The 23,248-nt window shown below is 43.6% G+C and overlaps 1 protein-coding gene across 2 annotated transcripts in view; it reads right to left on the reverse strand.

The window, feature by feature from the left end:
• LOC115138207 (TBC1 domain family member 14-like) overlaps nucleotides 1–22,565 on the reverse strand; it is a 77,026-nt gene extending 54,461 nt beyond the window's left edge. The window contains exons 1-3 of one of the 2 annotated variants that reach the window (XM_029674809.2): nucleotides 22,531–22,561; nucleotides 22,006–22,159; nucleotides 11,464–12,256 (exon numbers count right to left, since the gene is read on the reverse strand). In XM_029674809.2, the coding sequence (XP_029530669.2) occupies nucleotides 11,464–12,256; nucleotides 22,006–22,048 (836 nt within the window). In that variant the 5' untranslated portion in view covers nucleotides 22,049–22,159; nucleotides 22,531–22,561. Of the gene's footprint in view, nucleotides 1–11,463; nucleotides 12,257–22,005 lie in introns of both variants that reach the window. The other variant, XM_065025558.1, reaches the window with a different exon arrangement.
• Nucleotides 22,566–23,248: the final 683 nt, after the last annotated feature.

Consider the following 23,248-nt stretch of genomic DNA (forward strand, 5'->3'; position numbering starts at 1 on the left):
TTAATTTAAGGTTAGGGTTAGGTAAAGTTACCAGTTAGGTTTAAAATCACATTTTAGGAAGATACATTGCAGAAATAGGCAGGTTGATGCCTTGGTAACTAGTGACAACCTAAAATTTGATTCAGAGTTACTGCCCTGATGACACAAATGGCTTCATCAACAGTAATGTGTGTGATGAAATGTTGCATTAAAAAACACCCAGTTTGATAAACTAGTAGGTTAATTACCAAACCAAGCACATACAAGTAGTAGAGTCAATGTGGTTGTGCAGAGCATTTTCAAAAAAAGCTTTGCCCTTTCTTTATAACAAAATGCAATTTACCACTTGGCTGTCTATTATATCACCCTTTCACAGGCCATTCCAGTCAACACCACCTCATAACATAAGTATATTGTTTGAGGGTTGCCTGCTGCAGTTGTTCGAGAGATGTCCACTTTGCAGCCGAACATGCACCATAGAGAAGCCCAGCAAGGCAGCATTCATCACGCAGACATACCCTCGCTGTGAGCATTCCTATGAATGGAACAGGAAGGACACTTTAAATCAGGTTGGTGACATTGGACATGGTCAAAAAGGTAAAAACATTGGAGTTCAATCATGTTGTAAGCAACAACAAAAAAGTGTTAAATTGAAATGGTTTGGGATGAGTCAGGCCACAGAGTGAAGGAAAAGCAGCCAACAAAGTGATCAGCAAATGTGGGAACTCGTTCAAGACTGTTGGAAAAGCATTCAAGGTGAAGCTGGTTGAGAGAATACCAAGAGTGTGCAAAGCTGTCATCAAGGCAAAGGGTGGCTATTTGAAGAATCATAAATATATTTTGATTTGTTTAACACTTTTTTTCGGTTACTACATGATTCCATGTGTTATTTCATAGTTTTGATGTCATCACTATTATTCTACAATGTAGAAAATAGTCAGAATAAAGAAAAACCCTTGAATGAGTCAGGGTTCTAAAACCTTTGACCGGTAGTATGTTTGAAAAGATTGAATCCATCGAGTCCGTGGAACCTGGGACTCACCAGGCAGAGCGAGGAACGGAGGGTGGTGGCAGGGAAAATTCAGCCATCTTAGTCACCAAATGTTAAGTTTGAAGGACAGAAGTGACCACCGGTGTCAGAGATAACTGGTTAAGTCTGTGTGACAGCGTGGAGAGACAGCTGACCGGAGGGAATAGACCCCCACGGGGGCTGTCATGGGCTAGCTACCCATGTTGGCAGTCTACGACACTGCTTCAGTATGTTGGAGACACCCACTAAGAGCTACTGAAAGTCAACAAAGGAACATACCCCTAGAGCCTGCGAGAGCTGGGGCGCAAGATGGCTCAACGACTGATCACACGGCTACGGACCCAGGAACGGAAACGACTACGAGTAGGAACACAGCACATGAGACAACCATAACAGCAGCAGGACACACACTTCAGGTGTGCAGCTGTGGTTGGGAGAGAGTAACATCGGCAAGGGGGTTAAGGATCCATCAAGGGAGGAAAAGGTGCTTGGGAGAGCAGAGACAGGGACCTCGCATTGACCATTACTTCTTACGAAGCAGCCAGTCGAATCAGTCGAATGAAGCACAGCGACGGGACGCAAACCAAAGTTCGCAGAGCATCAGCACCCCTGTAATGGAGGAGGATAACACAAGCACAGAAATGCCGGTGGTTGAACTCACGCAACCACAGAGACCTCTAAAAGAGGAAAAGATCAAAGGTCACAGACCGAGTGTGAAGTGGCCCAAAGCTGTTGAAAAGAGAGAGTGGGAAACAAATCAACAACGACCTGACAAAAATCTTGGAACAACAGGTAGGAACAGCAGAGAAAAAGCTTGAAAGGATAGGAGACATTATCTACCACTACGGAGAAGAGCGCTTGGGGACCTTCAATGCTGCAAAAAAAACAAGTGGTACCCTTCCCCAGATAAATCCTGTCTCGGAGCGCTACGGACAATTCCTTCGACCTCATGGCTTAGTTTTTGCTCTGACAACTGTGAGACCTAATATAGACAGATGTGTGCCTTACAAAATCATGTCCAATCAATTGAAATTACCACAGGTGGACTCCAATCAAGCTGTAAAAACATCAAGGATGATTAATGGAAACAGCATGCACCAGAGCTCAATTTCGAGTCTCATAGCAATGGGTCTGAATACTTAAGTAAATAAGGTATGTTTTTTAAAATTTGTAATACATTTGCAAAAATTTTGAAAAACTCTTTGTCATGTGGGTATTGTGTGTAGATTGATGCTCTTCCTCCCGGGGAAGGACTGCCCATTCCATGATCTCGCCATCACGGTTGACAACTCCATTGTGTCCTCCTCCCAGAGCGCTAAGAACCTTGGCGTGATCCTGGACAACACCCTGTCGTTCTCAACTAACATCAAGGCGGTGGCCCGTTCTTGTAGGTTCATGCTCTACAACATCCGCAGAGTACGACCCTGCCTCACACAGGAAGCAGCGCAGGTCCTAATCCAGGCACTTGTCATCTCCCGTCTGGATTACTGCAACTCGCTGTTGGCTGGGCTCCCTGCCTGTGCCATTAAACCCTTACAACTCATCCAGAACGCCGCAGCCCGTCTGGTGTTCAACCTTCCCAAGTTCTCTCACGTCACCCCGCTCCTCCGCTCTCTCCACTGGCTTCCAGTTGAAGCTCGCATCCGCTACAAGACCATGGTGCTTGCCTACGGAGCTGTGAGGGGAACGGCACCTCAGTACCTCCAGGCTCTGATCAGGCCCTACACCCAAACAAGGGCACTGCGTTCATCCACCTCTGGCCTGCTCGCCTCCTTACCACTGAGGAAGTACAGTTCCTGCGCAGCCCAGTCAAAACTGTTCGCTGCTCTGGCCCCCCAATGGTGGAACAAACTCCCTCACGACGCCAGGACAGCGGAGTCAATCACCACCTTCCGGAGACACCTGAAACCCCACCTCTTTCAGGAATACCTAGGATAGGATAAAGTAATCCTTCTCACCCCCCTTAAAATATTTAGATGCACTATTGTAAAGTGGCTGTTCCACTGGATGTCTTAAGGTGAACGCACCAATTTGTAAGTCGCTCTGGATAAGAGCGTCTGCTAAATGACTTAAATGTAAATGTAATGATGAGAAAAAAATATTTAATCCATTTTAGAATAAGGCTGTGATGTAACAATGTGGAAAAAGTGAAGGTGTCTGAATACTTACTTTTAGAATTCATGAGATAGATGTCCTACCCTACCGCTCTCAGATAATAAATTAAATGCAGTATTAGACTTATACTTAGCCAATTAATGATTGGTTATGCATAATAAGCGTCTAACTTACAGCCTCTGTCTCTTGCGCAATACGCACACACCTGTGCTCCGCTGGCCTCCTTAAAAACGCTCCTTAGCTCTTGGAGTCCCATGTAAGACAAGCTATACTATAAAAGCTTGCTGGACGTTATTTTTTTTTTTGCATTTCTTATACCGATACACTATTCAAAGAGGGACGCAAGCTCTTGTTTGCTGATAACTCACGGGTAGTTTGAAAGAGGAGCAAACGTGTGATTGCGGTAGGCTAATGAAGTTATTTATGCAGACCCAAAAGCATTCAATCTTCGTGAAGAGAAGTGAAAACTTCAGCATCTAATTCTAGTCCTATATCATTCAAGGATGTCATTAGAATGATGAAGCTAAGGACAACAAAACTTAAATGAATTAACTGTTGAAAGCGAGGAAGGAATGAAGCAACAGAGAGAAAGGAGGCAGGCTAAAAACATTAGGGGATGCGTCAGTCTACTAATGATACAATAGGCCTTGTTATATCTCAAAATGAATATCAAATTCGCTCGGCTATACTCGTAACTTTGTAGGCCGGCATGTTAGGGCTGGGCAATATGGCCAAAAAATCATATCACAGTATACAAAAATGTTTTGAGATGGTATGATGTTATTTGACAGTATTTTATGTTTTTGAATCATAAAAGTACTAAATTAGCTTCAAATCAACATTTTATTGGTCACATACACATAGTTAGCAGATGTTAATGCGAGTGTAGTGAAATGCTTGTAAGAAATAATACATTTAAAAAAATACACGGCATACTTTCCTAAGGACTCAAAGCGAGGCAACCATTTATTTATACTATATCTCGACACATTGATGAAAATAGTAATGGCCTCTAAACCGCCAAGCTGCATACTGGACCCTATTCCAACTAAACCAAACTACTGAAAGAGCTGCTTCCTGTGCTTGGCCCTCCTATGTTGAACATAATAAATGCCTCCCTAAAAGTGGCAGCAATAAAGCCTCTTGATAAAGCCAAACCTTGACAGTTTTTTTTTTTTTAAATACATATATATATATATATCTCCCATTCCTCTCAAATAAATTGAAAAAGCAACTCACTGCCTTCCTGAAGTCAAACAACGTATACAAAATGTTTCAGTCTGGTTTTAGACCCCATCATAGCACTGAGACCTCACTCGTGACGGTGGTAAATTACCTTTTAAATTGTGTCAGATCAAGGCACTGCATCTGTCCTTCGTGCTCCTAGACCTTAGTGCTGCTTTGATACCATCGATCACCGCATTCTTTTGGAGAGATTGGAAACCCAAATTGGTCTACACGGACAAGTTCTGGCCTGGTTTAGATCTTATCTCTCAGAAAAATATCAGTTTGTCTCGGTGGATGGTTTGTCCTCTGACAAATCAACTGTAAGTTCCGGTGTTCCTCAATGTTCCGTTTTCGGACCTCTATTGTTTTCACTATATATTAAATCAAAATATAATGTTAACTTTCACTGCTACGCGGACGATACACAGCTGTACATTTCGATGAAACATGGTGAAGCCACAAAATTGCGCTCCCTGGAAAACATAAGGAATTGGATGGCGGCAAATGTTTTAATTTTAAACTCGGACAAAACAGAGATGCTAGGTCTAGGTCCCAAGAAACAATCTTCTCCAGTTTCAACTGTTCTGCCTGCGGCTATGGAACCCTGACCTGTTCACCGGACGTGCTACCTTGTCCCATACCTGCTGTTCTCGACTCTCTACCGCACCTGCTGTTTCGAACTCTGAATGATCCGCAATGAAAAGCCAACTGGCATTTACTCCTGAGGTGCTGACCTGTTGCACCCTCTACAACCACTGTGATTATTATTATTTGACACTTCTGGTCATCTGTGAACGTTTGAACATCTTGGCCATGTACTGTTATAATCTCCACCCGGCACAACCAGAAGAGGACGCCACCCCTCATAGCCTGGTTCCTCTCTAGGGTTCTGGCTTTCTAGGGAGTTTTTCCTAGTCACCGTGCTTCTACATCTGCATCGCTTGCTGTTTGGGGTTTTAGGCTGGGTTTCTGTATAGCACGTTCACATAGGCTGATGTAAAAAGGGCTTTATAAATACATTTGATGGATCTCTGTCGGCGCCAGGTGTGTATGAGTAGTGCGTGACCCTACATTTACATTTAAGTCATTTAGCAGACGCTCTTATCCAGAGCGACTTACAAATTGGTGCATTCACCTTATGACATCCAGTGGAACAGTAGTGTATCTAAATCTTTTAAGGGGGTGGGGGGTGAGAGGGATTACTTTATCCTATCCTACCCTAGGGTGGCAACACAAACAGTAAGTAATTTTAATGGGTCTTTCTCCATTTTTATTGTCAAATACTTTTTGGTTGAATTGGTACATTTCTCATTTGCGATCATTTCCAGACTGCCACGTAGAGCGGCACGTTATGGGCAAACAATCTAGGCCTTATTTTTCACCAAATGTTACAATTGTGATTTGACTTGCGATTTAGAGTAAAACATTTGGGTGAACTGTTGGAATCATGGAAATATAATGATTATTCAAATTCTTTAGTTAGAATATAATAGCGGCCATTTTGAATAGTGTTGTTTGACATGACAACAAATGAAAATGCCAGGGAGGAGTTATTGTGACAGGGTAGGAACCAAAGTGTTGGTCAGTGTTTCCTAGGGGGCCCTATAATCTTTGGCTACATGTAATTTTCTCTTAGCTATTTCACATAGCTAACATTTTTGCTTAGCGCATTCCTCTTTGATTTAGAAGATACTGTTGCACAAACATGCTGATTTAGGTCTACACCACCACTGGTATTATCACACTATATAGCTAATAACGTTTGCTCTGACTCAGTACATTCATTAGCTAGTTAGCTAACTAGTGATTAGCATTAAAAGGCGAGCAAGATTTAGGCCAAACTTGCTGAGAAAAGACAAACTAGCTGTTGGCAGATGTAAGAAACACAAACTAATAGTGTAATTATAGACCACTAGTGGATTTATACTAAGAAGCCAAGTGAAAACAACGTTGTTGCATGTGCTGCATTGACCATGCAGACTGAACGCAAGTGTCTCTTGGTCAAGGAACAACAAATGCGCTCCTTGACTGATTGACATGGGATGGGGCTAGGCATGTGTGGAAAGGGGCATGGAGAGAGAGAGGGAGAGAAAGCAGACTGAAGTAGTGAAGTAAACTATAAAAATGGAGGTATTACATTTAACAAACCGAACATTTAAATACCGGTTTAGAAGGTAAAGTAAAAACCCAAACCAGTCCGCGCATAAATACCGGTATATCGTAAAATACGGTATATCGCCCGGTTTTATGGGTTGAACGATGTATTATATGGACTGTAATTATGCACAATACAGTAATACGGTCCACACTCAAAAAGATTAGCCTACTGAAGCTAGTTGAATTCATTTACCCAAGAGAGCATATAGCGAGCTACATCAACAGGCTTTTCTGTTTTACCTACTGTAATGTGCTGTAGCCGATATCATACACTACATGGCCAATAGTATGTGGACAACCATTCAAGGTAGTGAATTTGGCTTTTTCAGCCACACCAGTTGCTGAAAGGTCTATAAAATCAAGCATACAGCCATGCAATACTGAAGAACTCAGTGATTTTCAACATGGTACTGTCATAGGATGCAACCTTTACAACAAGTCAGTTCGTCAAATATCTGCCCTGCTAGAGATGGTTTGTCGAGATCGGTGTGGAAGAACTTGACTGGCCTGCACAGAGCCCTGACCTCAACCCCATCAAACACTTTTGGGATGAATTGGAACACCGACTGCGAGCCAGGCCTAAACGCCCAACATCAGTGCCGGACCACACTAATGCTCGAGGCTGAATGGAAGTCCCCGCAGCAATGTTCTAACATCTAGTGGAAAGCCTTCCCAGAAGAGTGCAGGCTGTTATAACAGCAAAGGGGAGGTGGCCTACTCCATATTAATGACCATGATTGTCCACATACTTTTGTAGTGTATATGTACTGGATAACGGCACAAACATTTGGGCTTGGAATCATTTAAATGTCTTTCATAAAGGGCTCATGAAACATATTAAATGGATGGCTCATCAGGCTCATTTAGTATCCAGACATAGGCCTATTTCTATGCTTTATAATGCTTTGAATGACACTTCCAGATTTGCCGAGAAATACCGTGTTACCCGGCAGAAAAGTGATTTAATCTCGGGATGGAACATTTGTAAGACACCAGCAAAATATTCAACCCTAAACGAAACAGGAATAGTGTATTTCACTATAGGCTGTTAAAGACCTGTAAATGTGGCTCATTTGGCCAATAACCCTTGTTAATTGATGGTGCTGGCTGCGTGGGCGGACGCCCTAATGGGTTACGCACCCAAATGCATATGGATGACCAGTACATTCCTCAAATATCCAATTAAAATCTCAGAAACCCTGGTGTGTATATGCACTTTTTGTGTGTCTCTGTGTCAAAAGATGGTATCACAGGATGAGGTGTGAGAAGGTTTGGGTTTTACTACAGAGGAAACTACACTGCTCAAAAAAATAAAGGGAACACTTAAACAATACAATATAACTCCAAGTCAATCACACTTCTGTGAAATCAAACTGTCCACTTAGGAAGCAACACTGATTGACAATAAATGTCACATGCTGTTGTGCAAATGGAATAGACAACAGGTGGAAATTATAGGCATTTACCAAGACACCCCCAATAAAGGAGTGGTTCTGCAGGTGGTGACCACAGACCTCTTCTCAGTTCCTATGCTTCCTGGCTGATGTTTTGGTCACTTTTGAATGCTGGCGGTGCTTTCACTCTAGTGGTAGCATAAGACGGAGTCTACAACCCACACAAATGGCTCAGGTAGTGCAGCTCATCCAGGATGGCACGTCAATGCGAGCTGTGGCAAGAAGGTTTGCTGTGTCTGTCAGCGTAGTGTCCAGAGCATGGAGGCGCTACCAGGAAACAGGCCAGTACATCAGGAGACGTGGAGTAGGCCGCAGGAGGGCAACAACCCAGCAGCAGGACCGCTACCTCCGCCTTTGTGCAAGGAGGAGCAGGAGGAGCACTGCCAGAGCCCTGCAAAATGACCTCCAGCAGGCCACAAATGTGCATGTGTCGGCTCAAACGGTCAGAAACAGACTCCATGAGGGTGGTATGAGGTCCCGACGTCCACAGGTGGGGGTTGTGCTTACAGCCCAACATAGTGCAGGACGTTTGGTATTTATAAGAGAACACCAAGATTGGCAAATTCACCACTGGCGCCCTGTGCTCTTCACAGATGAAAGCAGGTTCACACTGAGCACATGTGACAGACGTGACAGAGTCTGGAGACACCGTGGAAAACGTTCTGCTGCCTGCAACATCCTCCAGCATGACCGGTTTGGAGGTGGGTCAGTCATGGTGTGGGGTGGAATTTCTTTGCGGGGCCGCACAGCCCTCCATGTGCTCGCCAGAGGTAGCCTGAAAGCCATTAGGTACCGAGATGAGATCCTCAGACCCCTTGTGAGACCATATGCTGGTGCGGTTGGCCCTGGGTTCCTCCTAATGCAAGACCTCATGTGGCTGGAGTGTGTCAGCAGTTCCTGCAAGAGGAAGGCATTGATGCTATGGACTGGCCCGCCCGTTCCCCAGACCTGAATCCAATTGAGCACATCTGGGACATCATGTCTCGCTCCATCCACCAACGCCACGTTGCACCACAGAGTTGGCGGATGCTTTAGTCCAGGTCTGGGAGGAGATCCCTCAGGAGACCATCCGCCACCTCATCAGGAGCATGCCCAGGCGTTGTAGGGAGGTCATACAGGCACGTGGAGGCCACACACACTACTGAGCCTCATTTAGACTTGTTTTAAGGACATTACATCAAAGTTGGAGAAGCCTGTAGTGTGGTTTTCCACTTTAATTTTGAGTGTGACTCCAAATCCAGACCTCCATGGATTGATACATTTGATTTCCATTGATCATTTTTGTGTGATTTTGCTGTTAGCACATTCAACTATGTAAAGAAAAAAGGAGTTAATAAGAAATTTTCATTCATTCAGATCTAGGATGTTATTTTAGTGTTCCCTTTATTTTTTAGAGCAGTGTTTAATTTCCCATCTAAGCTCCCGAAATACACGAAGCCAAAACATACACACTCAGACCGTCCAACCCTGTCCAACTTTTTAGAGTACCAGACACACAAGGCAAATTGGAGCTTCAACTTGTGTGCATAGCACGTGCCGAAGTGGGGTCCCCCCGCACTGTTTGAGTCTGTTCACAATTATAGAATTGTACCAAATCAAGTCTATAGAAGGTTGGAATACTTTATTGACAGTGTTCTATTCAGGAATGGAACTTTGAGGCACGTGTACTCTGCTTTTTTTGGGGTTCGGGGTTACTGCTGCTCTGTCTGTTTCCCGCAGTCTCCTCACTCATCATCTGACATAGCTTTACTGACTAGCTGCAATAACAATGGTTTGCAAAATTGCCTGCTAATATTCTTATTGCATAGGACCGATTGTATGCTTACTTTTTTTCATGAGCACATGTGCTTAGACAACCATTATGAATCACACCTGGTTCAGTTCAATCCTCTAAAAAGGTATTTACAAAACAAATAAAATAGTCGTACTGATAAGTCCAGAACATATCAAATAAATGTTTTGTGGAATTAGCAGAGATAATTATCTATAACGTTTTTCTTAGCAAATGCCCCCCAAGTCTCTATAGTAAAGGAACGCTTGTCACCTCTCAAACAGGGCAAATCACTTGGGCCAGCTCACAAGTATTGGTTTATTGACACGGTTCCTAATCAACACTAAAACAAACACAAATAAAGCTTAAGCAGGCTACCACAAATGGAATCTGAACGCTGTTCACTAGAAGAGTCCGGTGTTTCAGTCTATGTGAAAGGTGCCTATTGTATTTCTTTGCAGCGCATACATCATTTCAGATTTTCAAAATTTATCATCTGAAATCTTGTGCAAAGACATTTTAGAAGCAGTACCTCTATAGCCAACACTAGACACTTATTCATTCTTCATCACGCAGTCTTCTAAACCCCCGACTCCGTTTAATGCCAAGATGTTTATATTTATTTTTGATTGATTGAGATATATATATATATATATATATATAAATGCTTTGTGTAACGTGGATCATAATTACTGTTACAGTCTATCAAGTTGCGTGATCCTCGTAATGTTACGTGGAAAATACAACTAATGGGACGCAGAATTAAAATGTATACACTCGAACAAATGCGACCAGTTATTTTTCGTATTTGCATTTAATTTCTTTCAAAAGCAAACGCGAGTGAACTGCTGGCACTTTAGAGCCCACTGAATGTCCATCTTATGTTGGAAAAGGGATTTGTCCATGTGTTTACGTACAGCAGACAGTCGGGGAAACTCAGCATCACAACAAACCGGAGGGGCAGACACCGGGTATCTACGTCGAATAATGATGTATTAAATCGCCATGTCCGTTGACACAAACTCCGTACATGTCTGTGTGTTGCTGCAGCTCGAGAGTCGGGATGTTAGATTTACTCAGTGGATTTATTTTTTATTACAATGTTGTAAAAATATACACATTCAAAATAAAAATCAGGCCCTATTTATTTCTGCGTACTTTTAAGTCGAATCTAGTACCTGGACAGAGAATTGCGTAGTTGGTACGCAAAATGCGTGCATGTTGGCAGGTCTGCACACTTCGTTCATCCAAGCCCTGGTGAGTGTTTGTGGACAGATAGACTGCACACACGAGCAACTACACCCACTCAAACATAACTGGTGACTGTTTGATTACCGAGATTGTGCAAGGGTACCAATAAGGATACTGGGGATATAGGCTAGCCAGGGAGCTACATGTGAAACACCCCTGGCCTAGACTATACTGTACACAGGGCAGGCAAGTTGACGGAACCCGACTCTGCGTGTGTCGAGAGGTGTGAGTGAGCTTTTTGAAGTTAGGACAGCAAGTTTGAGCAATGTTTTTCAATAATGTGGTATAGCTGTACAGAAAATATGGGGCATGTGTTTACTGTAAGCACTGAATCTTACGTATATCTGCCATGTGTAACTGAAATTTCTTATAATAACAGTGCACTATGTCAATGGGGGATTTGCATTGAAAATTGGTTTACACACACTGTCAAGATCACATAGTGATAACCTTCACTGTGTAGACAGATTTAATCTTACCGGTTGAAGAAGCTAGCCAGTGGCCCCAGCATCTTGGGCTTGCCCTCATCCTCTGCCCCCGGACCCATGTGTCTCCGCCGCGGACTCCGCAGACCCCCGCCGATATCACCGCCTGGCGATAACGACAGCGCCACGTCTGAGAAGTGGGCGCTCCCGCCATTGTCAGTCTCCATGGTGACGATGGCGCTGGAGTCGGAGGTGACCATGAAGTCCAGGATGTCCTCGTTCGACGCCGACAGCGTGGCAGAGAGCTCCGTGCTCAGACTCGACACGCTGCACACCGAGATGTCATCGCTGCGGTTCAGGGCTCTGCCTCCCACGCCACTCATCCCCATCGCGATGACTCCCACACCAGCGCTGGACCTGGGGGCGGGGCTGAAGAGGCGCACCAAGTCGTAGCTGCTGCGGGGGAAGGTGGAGGACTTGCGGAGGCCAGCGCTGTCTCCAGACTGGTCCAGAGAGAGAGTAGCGGGGCCCTGGTCGTGGTGGTTCGACCCCAGGGTAAAGCCACTCTCTCCTGGGTGTGGGTGGGCGTGGATGTGCTCAGGGTGGTTGATCTCCAGGGTGGGGATGCCAGAGTCCTGGGAGGCCAGGCTGTTGCAGTCCTGGTCATCATGGCCCCACTGGGGGCTGCCGTAGTGCTCGGCAGAGGCCTTATAACTGGGCAGGGAGTGCTGGGTGAGGGGGGGCTTGTTGTGCTCATGGTGGTTGTGGAGGTCTGGGCTTACTTGTGCTGTGGAAATGGGGTCTATGCTGACCATGACATTCATCATTATGGTTCCTCCAGCAGCATCTGGAACGAACAAGGAATTAATTGAAACATAGCTGTTATAGGGACGAGAGTCTCCTACTAGTGATAATGTCATATAGTAGAGTGATGGTTGTCTGGATGGCCTCTAAATGGCCAGGTACAAATGTTTTCGCAAAAATACATTTAAAAATGTTCATATTGTCCTTCGGCGTGACGTTTTTCAAACAACATTAGCATACAGTTTAATTCATTGGACCAACTTTGATTTGACAGGTCAGCAGAGCAAGAAAGTCATGCTCCGTAACCTAACTACTGAGGAAAAGTAGGGCTAGGACAGAGATTAGGTTCTCTGCTGACAAATCACTGACTCAGAACCCACCTCCCCATTGGCCAGGCCATCAAATAGCAGTAACAATGGAGCAGAAACATACAGGGAAGTGAAAGAGGATCCGGACAGTAACCAGGCTGAAACTGAAACCCAAAAGCAGCCTGAAATCTGAACGGACCTCCTGTACTGTGTTCCTGCCTGGACTGCAATAAATAAGCGAAGACTGTACATCGGAGTCCAGGCTACAAGGGGTCCTACTGTTCCCCCCCATTTCATAATTCAGGGGAATCGGAATTAGAAGATGAGGGAAATTACATTAATTGGGAGAAATTGCTTTGAAAGTGCTTTAAAAAAATGTATTGGATTGACAAGCTTCTAAAACCCTATTTTCTACTGCAGTAAAACTAAAAGTACATTGTAAAGCGGCAGAGTACCGTCAGTGTCATTGTGTGGATCTGAAGGAAACTGTGACAAAAGATCTCAGTTCCCACAAGTTTAACGTCTCCTGAGCAGAACTGGAAGAGACACTATGCTGCCGCCGGGTGTGTGTGTGTGTGTGCGTGTGGAGGGGGGAAATAGATATACTGCCCCTGGCACAATACTTGTCACCAAGTGCTACAAGAAAAAGGGTACAACATAGTATGAGAAAATAAAGATTATCTGGCAAAAACAATAGGCTACTGGCTGTACATATGATTGAGAACTAAATACAATTCCTTAATAATAGCAGTTTCCCACTGACTAAACTGACCTAAAGCCTCGGTCAGCTTTAACCTGATCAAGAGTTTGTCATGTGAGTCTCAGTTGGACTTGGCCCCAAGACAGGCTGGAAACAAGGAGCGGGGAGAGACAGAAGAAAGTAGAGTGAGATAGTGACAACCTGTCTGTCTGAGCTAATGAAGCACATGCTTCTTTTAATATCTAAACCTCACACCTGGCAGAAAGAAAATGAATCAATGTTGTCATGGCAAGGGATGTTATCACTTATCATGATAATGGTTCGTCTCCCAGCCTGGCATTCACAGAGTCGGTAAATCATTTTTATAGGAATTAAAATAACATGTTAAGCGTAATCTGTATTTGGTAAGAAGCTGAAATGACACTGCATTTTGTCTTCATCTCCTCACAGTAGTATTTTTGTTAAGATGTCATGCGTATGCCAATTTCTACTCCTGGCCGGTATGTGAATGATTGCCATAGTTCCTGAAAGTAGTACAAGCCTAGTCTGTTTCCTGTGTTTGGTTTGGTGTCGCGGGAAGACATGGACACATTCCACATTGCATAGAGAAGAACACTATCAGCGACTAGGCTACACAAACAACAATGCTTAAGATAATTAAGACTAGATGCTACACTTCCTCTCTGTGATATATTAAGCACCTCTACTAGAGAGAAAGAGAGAGAACAAAATGGTGTAATAAAACATACCAACGTAAAAGGGATTCCGTGTAAGCATAAATACAGCCAACGCGACTGAACTGAAGGTGACAATGCTGGACACAGACTGAAGACTGAGTGGAGCTGAATGAGTCTAGGCCTGCTCACTTTGACAAGTGTGAATCCTGCATCACACCACTCAACACACCCTGAACACACATACCTAGTGCAAAATTGCATTGTTCTCATTATTGCTGGAGATGTAATGAATAGAGACTAGAAAGACGTGTTGCCTTACAGTGGTGTGTATTCATGGATGCCAGTGGATATCCCCAAAATATTTGACCAATAAAATAATATATACAGTACCAGTCAAAAGATTGTAAACAACTACTCATTCAAGGGGGTTTTCTTTATTTTGACTATTTTCTACATTGTAGAATTAGTAAAGACATCAAAACTATGAAATAACACATATGGAATCATGTAGTAACCAAAAGTGGTAATCAAATCAAAATATATTTTACATTTGAGATGCTTCATAGTAGCCACCCTTTGCCTTGATGACAGCTTTACACACTTGGCATTCTCTCAACCAGCTTCACCTGGAATGCTTTTCCAACAGTCTTGAAGGAGTTCCCACATTTGCTGAGCACTTGTTGGCTGCTTTTCCTTCACTCTGCAGTCCAACTCATCCCAAACCATCTCAATTGGGTTGCGTTCGGGTGATTGTGGAAGCCAGGTCATCTGACGCAGCACTCCATCACTCTCCCTCTTGGTCAAATAGCCCTTACACAGCCTGGAGATCTGTTTGGTCATTGTCCTGTTGAAAAACAAATGATAGTCCCACTAAGCGCAAACCAGAAGGGATGGCGTATCACTGAAGAATGCTGTGCTATTATTTAATTCTAAATAAATAATTGACAGTGTCACCACACCTTCTACTCCATGCTTCACGGCGGGAACCACACATGCGTAGATCATCTGTTGACCTACTCTGCGTCTCACAAAGATACAGTGGTTGGAACCAAAAATCTCATTCAGACCAAAGGACAGATTTCCCCGGTCTAATGTCCATTGCTCGTGTTTCTTGGCCCAAGCAAGTCTCTTCTTATTGGTGACCTTTAGTAGTGGTTTCTTTGCAGCAATTCGACCATGAAGGCCTGATTCACACAGTCTCCTCTGAGATGAGATGTGTCTGTTACTTTTTTTATTTTATTTTTTATTTCACCTTTATTTAACCAGGTAAGCAAGTTGAGAACAAGTTCTCATTTACAATTGCGACCTGGCCAAGATAAAGCAAAGCAGTTCGACACATACAACGACACAGAGTTACACATGGAGTAAAACAAACATACAGTCAATAATACAGTAAAAAAAACAAGTCTATATACAATGTGAGCAAATTAGGTGAGAAGGGAGGTAAAGGCAAAAAAGGCCATGGTGGCAAAGTAAATACAATATAGCAAGTAAAACACTGGAATGGTAGTTTTGCAATGGAAGAATGTGCAAAGTAGAAATAAAAATAATGGGGTGCAAAGGAGCAAAATAAATAAATAAATTAAATACAGTTGGGAAAGAGGTAGTTGTTTGGGCTAAATTATAGGTGGGCTATGTACAGGTGCAGTAATCTGTAAGATGCTCTGACAGTTGGTGCTTAAAGCTAGTGAGGGAGATAAGTGTTTCCAATTTAAGAGATTTTTGTAGTTCGTTCCAGTCATTGGCAGCAGAGAACTGGAAGGAGAGGCGGCCAAAGAAATAATTGGTTTTGGGGTGACTAGAGAGATATACCTGCTGGAGCGTGTGCTACAGGTGGGAGATGCTATGGTGACCAGCGAGCTGAGATAAGGGGGACTTTACCTAGCAGGGTCTTGTAGATGACATGGAGCCAGTGGGTTTGGCGACGAGTATGAAGCGAGGGCCAGCCAACGAGAGCGTACAGGTCGCAATGGTGGGTGGTATATGGGGCTTTGGTGACAAAACGGATAGCACTGTGATAGACTGCATCCAATTTGTTGAGTAGGGTATTGGAGGCTATTTTGTAAATGACATCGCCAAAGTCGAGGATTGGTAGGATGGTCAATTTTACAAGGGTATGTTTGGCAGCATGTGTGAAGGATGCTTTGTTGCGAAATAGGAAGCCAATTCTAGATTTAACTTTGGATTGGAGATGTTTGATATGGGTCTGGAAGGAGAGTTTACAGTCTAACCAGACACCTAAGTATTTGTAGTTGTCCACGTATTCTAAGTCAGAGCCGTCCAGAGTAGTGATGTTGGACAGGCGGGTAGGTGCAGGTAGCGATCGGTTGAAGAGCATGCATTTAGTTTTACTTGTATTTAAGAGCAATTGGAGGCCACGGAAGGAGAGTTGTATGGCATTGAAGCTTGCCTGGAGGGTTGTTAACACAGTGTCCAAAGAAGGGCCGGAAGTATACAGAATGGTGTCGTCTGCGTAGAGGTGGATCAGAGACTCACCAGCAGCAAGAGCGACCTCATTGATGTATACAGAGAAGAGAGTCGGTCCAAGAATTGAACCCTGTGGCACCCCATAGAGACTGCCAGAGGTCCGGACAGCAGACCCTCCGATTTGACACACTGAACTCTATCAGAGAAGTAGTTGGTGAACCAGGCGAGGCAATCATTTGAGAAACCAAGGCTGTCGAGTCTGCCGATGAGGATGTGGTGGTTGACAGAGTCGAAAGCCTTGGCCAGATCAATGAATACGGCTGCACAGTAATGTTTCTTATCGATGGCGGTTAAGATATCGTTTAGGACCTTGAGCGTGGCTGAGGTGCACCCATGACCAGCTCTGAAACCAGATTGCATAGCAGAGAAGGTATGGTGAGATTCGAAATGGTCGGTAATCTGTTTGTTGACTTGGCTTTCAAGACCTGAGAAAGGCATGGTAGGATAGATATAGGTCTGTAGCAGTTTGGGTCAAGAGTGTCCCCCCTTTGAAGAGGGGGATGACCGCAGCTGCTTTCCAATCTTTGGGAATCTCAGATGACACGAAAGAGAGGTTGAACAGGCTAGTAATAGGGGTGGCAACAATTTCGGCAGATAATTTTAGAAAGAAAGGGTCCAGATTGTCTAGCCCGGCTGATTTGTAGGGGTCCAGATTTTTCAGCTCTTTCAGAACTTCAGCTGAATGGATTTGGGAGAAGGAGAAATGGGGAAGGCTTGGGCGAGTTGCTGTTGGGGGTGCAGTGCTGTTGACCGGGGTAGGAGTTGCCAGGTGGAAAGCATGGCCAGCCGTAGAAAAATGCTTATTGAAATTCTCAATTATGGTGGATTTATCAGTGGTGACAGTGTTTCCTATCTTCAGTGCAGTGGGCAGCTGGGAGGAGGTGTTCTTATTCTCCATGGACTTTACAGTGTCCCAGAACTTTTTAGAGTTAGTGTTGCAGGAAGCAAATTTCTGCTTGAAAAAGCTAGCCTTGGCTTTTCTAACTGCCTGTGTATAACGGTTTCTAGCTTCCCTGAACAGCTGCATATCACGGGGCTGTTCGATGCTAATGCAGAACGCCATAGGATGTTTTTGTGTTGGTTAAGGGCAGTCAGGTCTGGGGAGAACCAAGGGCTATATCTGTTCCTGGTTCTAATTTTCTTGAATGGGGCATGTTTATTTAAGATTGTTAGGAAGGCATTTTTAAAAATATCCAGGCATCCTCTACTGATGGGATGAGATCAATATCCTTCCAGGACACCCCGGCCAGGTCGATTAGAAAGGCCTGCTCGCTGAAGTGTTTCAGGGAGCGTTTTACAGTGATGAGTGGAGGTCGTTTGACCGCTGACCCATTACGGATGCAGGCAATGAGGCAGTGATCGCTGAGATCTTGGTTGAAGACAGCAGAGGTGTATTTAGAGGGGAAGTTGGTTAGGATGATATCTATGAGGGTGCCCGTGTTTAAGGCTTTGGGGGGGTACCTGGTAGGTTCATTGATAATTTGTGTGAGATTGAGGGCATCAAGTTTAGATTGTAGGATGGCTGGGGTGTTAAGCATGTTCCAGTTTAGGTCGCCTAGCAGCACGAGCTCTGAAGATAGATGGGGGCAATCAGTTCACATATGGTGTCCAGAGCACAGCTGGGGGCAGAGGGTGGTCTATAGCAGGCGGCAACGGTGAGAGACTTGTTTTTAGAGAGGTGGATTTTTAAAAGTAGAAGTTCAAATTGTTTGGGTACAGACCTGGATAGTAGGACAGAACTCTGCAGGCTATCTTTGCAGTAGATTGCAACACCGCCCCCTTTGGCAGTTCTATCTTGTCTGAAAATGTTGTAGTTTGGAATTAAAATTTCTGAATTTTTGGTGGTCTTCCTAAGCCAGGATTCAGACACAGCTAGAACATCCGGGTTGGCAGAGTGTGCTAAAGCAGTGAAAAGAACAAACTTAGGGAGGAGGCTTCTAATGTTAACATGCATGAAACCAAGGCTATTACGGTTACAGAAGTCATCAAAAGAGAGCTCCTGGGGAATAGGAGTGGAGCTAGGCACTGCAGGGCCTGGATTCACCTCTACATCGCCAGAGGAACATAGGAGGAGAAGAATAAGGGTACGGCTAAAAGCAATAAGAATTGGTCGTCTAGAACGTCTGGAACAGAGAGTAAAAGGAGGTTTCTGGGGGCGATAAAATAGCATCAAGGTATAATGTACAGACAAAGGTATGGTAGGATGTGAATACAGTGGAGGTAAACCTAGGTATTGAGTGATGAAGAGAGAGATATTGTCTCTAGAAACATCATTGAAACCAGGAGATGTCATTGCATGTGTGGGTGGTGGAACTAATAAGTTGGATAAGGTATAGTGAGCAGGACTAGAGGCTCTACAGTGAAATAAGCCAATAAACACTAACCAGAACAGCAATGGACAAGACATATTGACATTAAGGAGAGGCATCCTTAGTCGAGTGATCAAAAGGGTCCAGGGAGTGGAGAGGTTGGTTTGGGGGGTCACGGCGATTTAGACAGCTAGCCAGGACATCGGTAGCAAGCTAGCATAGGATGGAGGTCTGTTGTTAGCCACCTCTTGCGTTCCGTCAGTAGATTAGTGGAGTTCCGTGTTGTAGAGGGGATTAGTCCAAATCACACAACAATAAAAAAATAAAAACAATAGATATAGTTATAGAGGCCCAAGAAGAAACATAATAATAATAAAAATAAATAAATTGTCCGATTGTCTATTCTGAGAGCAGCCGGTAAGACAGCTAACGGTTAGCAGGCCGCAGATGGGCATTCAGGTAACGTCGCGACGGAGGAGCCAGCCGGATCTCCTTCGGGTAGATAACGTCGGCAGTCCAGTTGTGAAGGCCCGGTGGGGCTCCGCGTAGGCAGTAAAACGGGTCCGGATAGGTGACTGCAGCCCAGGAGTGATTGACGGAGCTCAGGAGTGATTGACGGAGCTGGCTAGCTCCGGAGTAATTGATGTTTGCTCCGGAATCGACGAAAGCAGATAGACACACGGATAGCAGCCAGCTAGCTGTGAGATCCGGGAGTGAATGTCCAGAGAGCAGTTGAAATCCAGGGACATGGAGAGAAAAATCGGTCCGGTATGTTCCGTTCCGAGCCGCGCTGCGCCGTACAAAACTGGCGATAGATTTTCGAGTTAAAGGATAGCTGATGACCACAAACCGTGGTTAGCTGAATACTAACGAGTTGCCAGTAAAGAAGCTAACTAGCTTCTGATTAGCTTCTGGCTAGCTCCTGGCTAGCTTCTGGCTAGCTTCTGGCTAGCTTCTTGGAGTTTCCGGCTAGCTTCTGGCTAGCATCTTGGAGGATTGCAGATTTGATTGCAGATTTGAGGTAAATAATACGTATTTATACATATCAATTGGTGAGGCAGGTTGCAGGAGAGTGTATTGAAGATGAGTTGATGGAAAATAAAAATAAAATGTATGTGAAAAAAGTTGTAAATATATATATATATACACGACACGACAAGACGAGGACAAAAGACGTCTGAACTGCTATGCCATCTCATCTACTTGAACTCTGGGAAGCATTTATTTGGGCTGCAATTTCTGAGGCTGGTAACTAATGAACTTATCCTCTGCAGCAGAGGTAACTCTGGGTCTTCTTTCCTCATGAGAGCCAGTTTCATCATAGTGCTTGATGGTTTTTGAGACTGCACTTGAAGAAACTTTCAAAGTTCTTGAAATGTTCCATAGTGACTGACCTTCATGTCTTAAAGTAAAGATGGACTGTCGTGTCTTTTTGCTTATTTGAGCTGTTCTTGCCATAATTTGGACTTGGTCCTTTGCCAAATCGGGCCATTTTCTGTATACCACACCTACCTTCTCACAACAGAACTGATTGGCTCAAACGCATTTAGATGTAAATAAATTCCACAAATTAACTTTTAACAAGGCACACCTGTTAATTGAAATGCATTCCAGGTGACTTCCTCAAAGCTGGTTAAGAGAATACCAAAAGTGTGTAAAGCTGTCTTCAAGGCAAAGTGTGGCTACTTTCTTGGGTTTCTACATGATTCCATGTGTTATTTCATAGTTCTGATGTCTTCACTATTATTCTACTATGTAGAAACTAGTACAAATAAAATAAAAATCCTGGAATGAGTAAGTGTGTCCAAACTTTTGACTGGTACTGTATATATAAAATAATGTATCTTCTGTCTCTGTGTTTTTATATTTTCAGTAAATTCGCCAGCGGCTGAATCTCAGTGGATAAATAATCAGAGTGAGGCAAACAGCGCCCCTCTGTCGCAATATGTGTAGCCTATGTATCATATGCTGTCTGGACTGAAATAGTATGACATGCTGCTGCCATTGCATTTGATTGATGTCAGCAAGCATTTGGCCTCCCTTGATAAAACAATTATAAAGAAATTGCCAATCAGCGTTGAACGGAGCTTAACTTTGGGTTGTCCTGGTTCAGCAAAACACCCCCCAAGGGTGGCTAGTTTGGATTTGGCTTCACACCAATCAAATTTTAAGCAAAATGTCATTTTTGTTTCTCGTCTGCTTGTGTTGATGTCCTAAGCCATGGATGGAGATGGGGATTTAGCTCTTGGTTTTGACTTAATTCTCTGTACAGGCCAATGATTATGACACCAGTTCTGATCTAACCATTAATGAATGTTGTGCCATTGGCCTGAGACGATTGAAGTTCAATACATAGCCTAGCCCTTTTTGGCTCACATTAACTAGCTAGCTAACTTAGCTGGTTCATTGTTGCCCATGCGATGAAGTTAGGCTACTGAGCTAAAATGCTTGCTAGCTTACGACAACGAAAACTAAAAACGTACAGTATGACAGAGCCATAGACAGTTGGCCAACACAAAAGAGGATGGCATTAGCATTCAACTAGTCCTCAAGTCGGGAAAGTAAAAAAAAAAAAAAAAAATCACCTCTGCACGCATGCTAGCACACACACAGAAATCAGTACCATGTACAGCGACACGATATTTAGCAACACTGATTGGGCTAAATTGTTTTCAGTATCTTTAAGTTTGTTTTCAGTGTATTAAACTAAGTGTAGACTTGATTTGATGATGTTTAAAATCTTTAAGTTGAAATGGTGCTGAAAGTGCAGTACTCCTGTTGTCTTTGTGTGCTGACTTGTGATAACTGTGGTTCTTGTTAATAAACTGTTGAAAACATGAACTTGCTAGACCATGTTGCAGGTCATATAACTCTTTGTTACATGAAATATGTTCTTTGTGGAGTTCACCGGACAGATGTTGGTCTCCAGTTGTGATGAAACAAACATGTGTAGTTGAATTTATTCCGCCATTGTGTGACTTATTTTTGTTGTCACGGCCTTATTGGATATCACGCTGGCATATGAACGAATGGGTTATAGAGCCAACAACGCTTATGTATAGACTGTCACTAGGGGAAAACACAATTAGGTTCTTCCAACCACAATGTATTAAGTTCAATACATCACCATTGAGTGGCAATCACTATGAATTTCTAATCATTTGCAATTGCACTTTCATTGCCAGTGCATTGTGCCATAGGCAATTATGTCATTATGAATAAATAGGCTACTGATTTGCATATCACCCCACCTGTTGCTCCAGCTCCACTACTAGCCTCAATCAAAATGCCAAAAACGACAGTCTACCTACCACTTCCTCTCCGGTTGTTGGTCCCCTCCGTGGAATGTGCCATGTTGATGCTACAGGTGGGCTGTCGACGGGGCAGGTTGCTGTCGGCTCCTCGATCGGACCATGATGATACGTTGCTGCAACTTACTCAACCTCACCTCCGCTCTAAGCATAGCTTGATGTTTGTTTACAGAGGAAAGTGTCTGTTATTAAGTACGCTTTTAGGACTCATTGACTGACACACACACACACGTATCATTCAGCCGTGATAGGTAAAAGTACGAGCCGTACGAATGTGTCATTTTGGTGGCTTAAAAAGTGCCACAAATGCCAATCATGTCAACTTGGCAAACGACTCGTTCACGCGAATGCCAACGTCTCAAATGATACGCTGCGTCAGTTCAATACGCTTCCGTTTTCCATTATTAAAGCCGATAGTGTTGCTCAAACGTTACAACAGAGCATTAAAGAACTACACAATCTGGATTGGTTTATATTCTATGAAAAGACACTAGGTAAGTTTATCCGGTCTTTGTAATAACATACCTGTCTCGGTGCTTCCGCAGCCATTTTAAAATAAACTTACCGAATTGAGCGCAATGTAATCGAGCCAAGAAAACGTCTGCGTCGATGACTTCACCTGTCAGCCGCCAAGGCGTGAATAATCGTCTCATTGTCTCCATCCAATGTCACCATCACTAACAGGACAAGTTTCTCAAAAGTGGTCAACTTGTCCAGGAACCTTATGGTAAATTGAGTCCTTGTTAGAATGACAATGAAAACAGATGGTGTTCTGTGCATTTATATTGTGACAGTTAGCTGCTATTCTGTATTGGACATAATGCAATGTGGGGTTTTCGATTATTTTCACTCAGTCTCCACATATGCAGAATTTAAAGTCACTCACTTTCCTATGACCAAATAATGTATAAAGTGTATATTTCAGTCCAGCAATTCAAGAGCAAATAAAAGTAGTTGCAATATATTTGACCATAGACGGACGACAAGGCTGTACCATTTATTAGGACTATTGTATCTGTATGTAGCAGATCGTATCTGCCCTCTGGTTTCAATGTGGAGCCAGGAAGGAGACTAATTTCTGCAGAATACTGCCTTCAGTGTAAATATACACTTTCTCAAGATATCAAATTCTCTATATTGATATTCTCTACAACTATTATGCCCATTAATTGTAACACTGAACTAATGGCAAGGCATCCTGTACAGTGACATGGTGCAAATAAGACATGAACAGAACCTGAGG

This window comes from Oncorhynchus nerka, linkage group LG12, assembly GCF_034236695.1.
Source record: "Oncorhynchus nerka isolate Pitt River linkage group LG12, Oner_Uvic_2.0, whole genome shotgun sequence".
In the NCBI taxonomy this organism is placed as follows: domain Eukaryota; kingdom Metazoa; phylum Chordata; class Actinopteri; order Salmoniformes; family Salmonidae; genus Oncorhynchus; species Oncorhynchus nerka.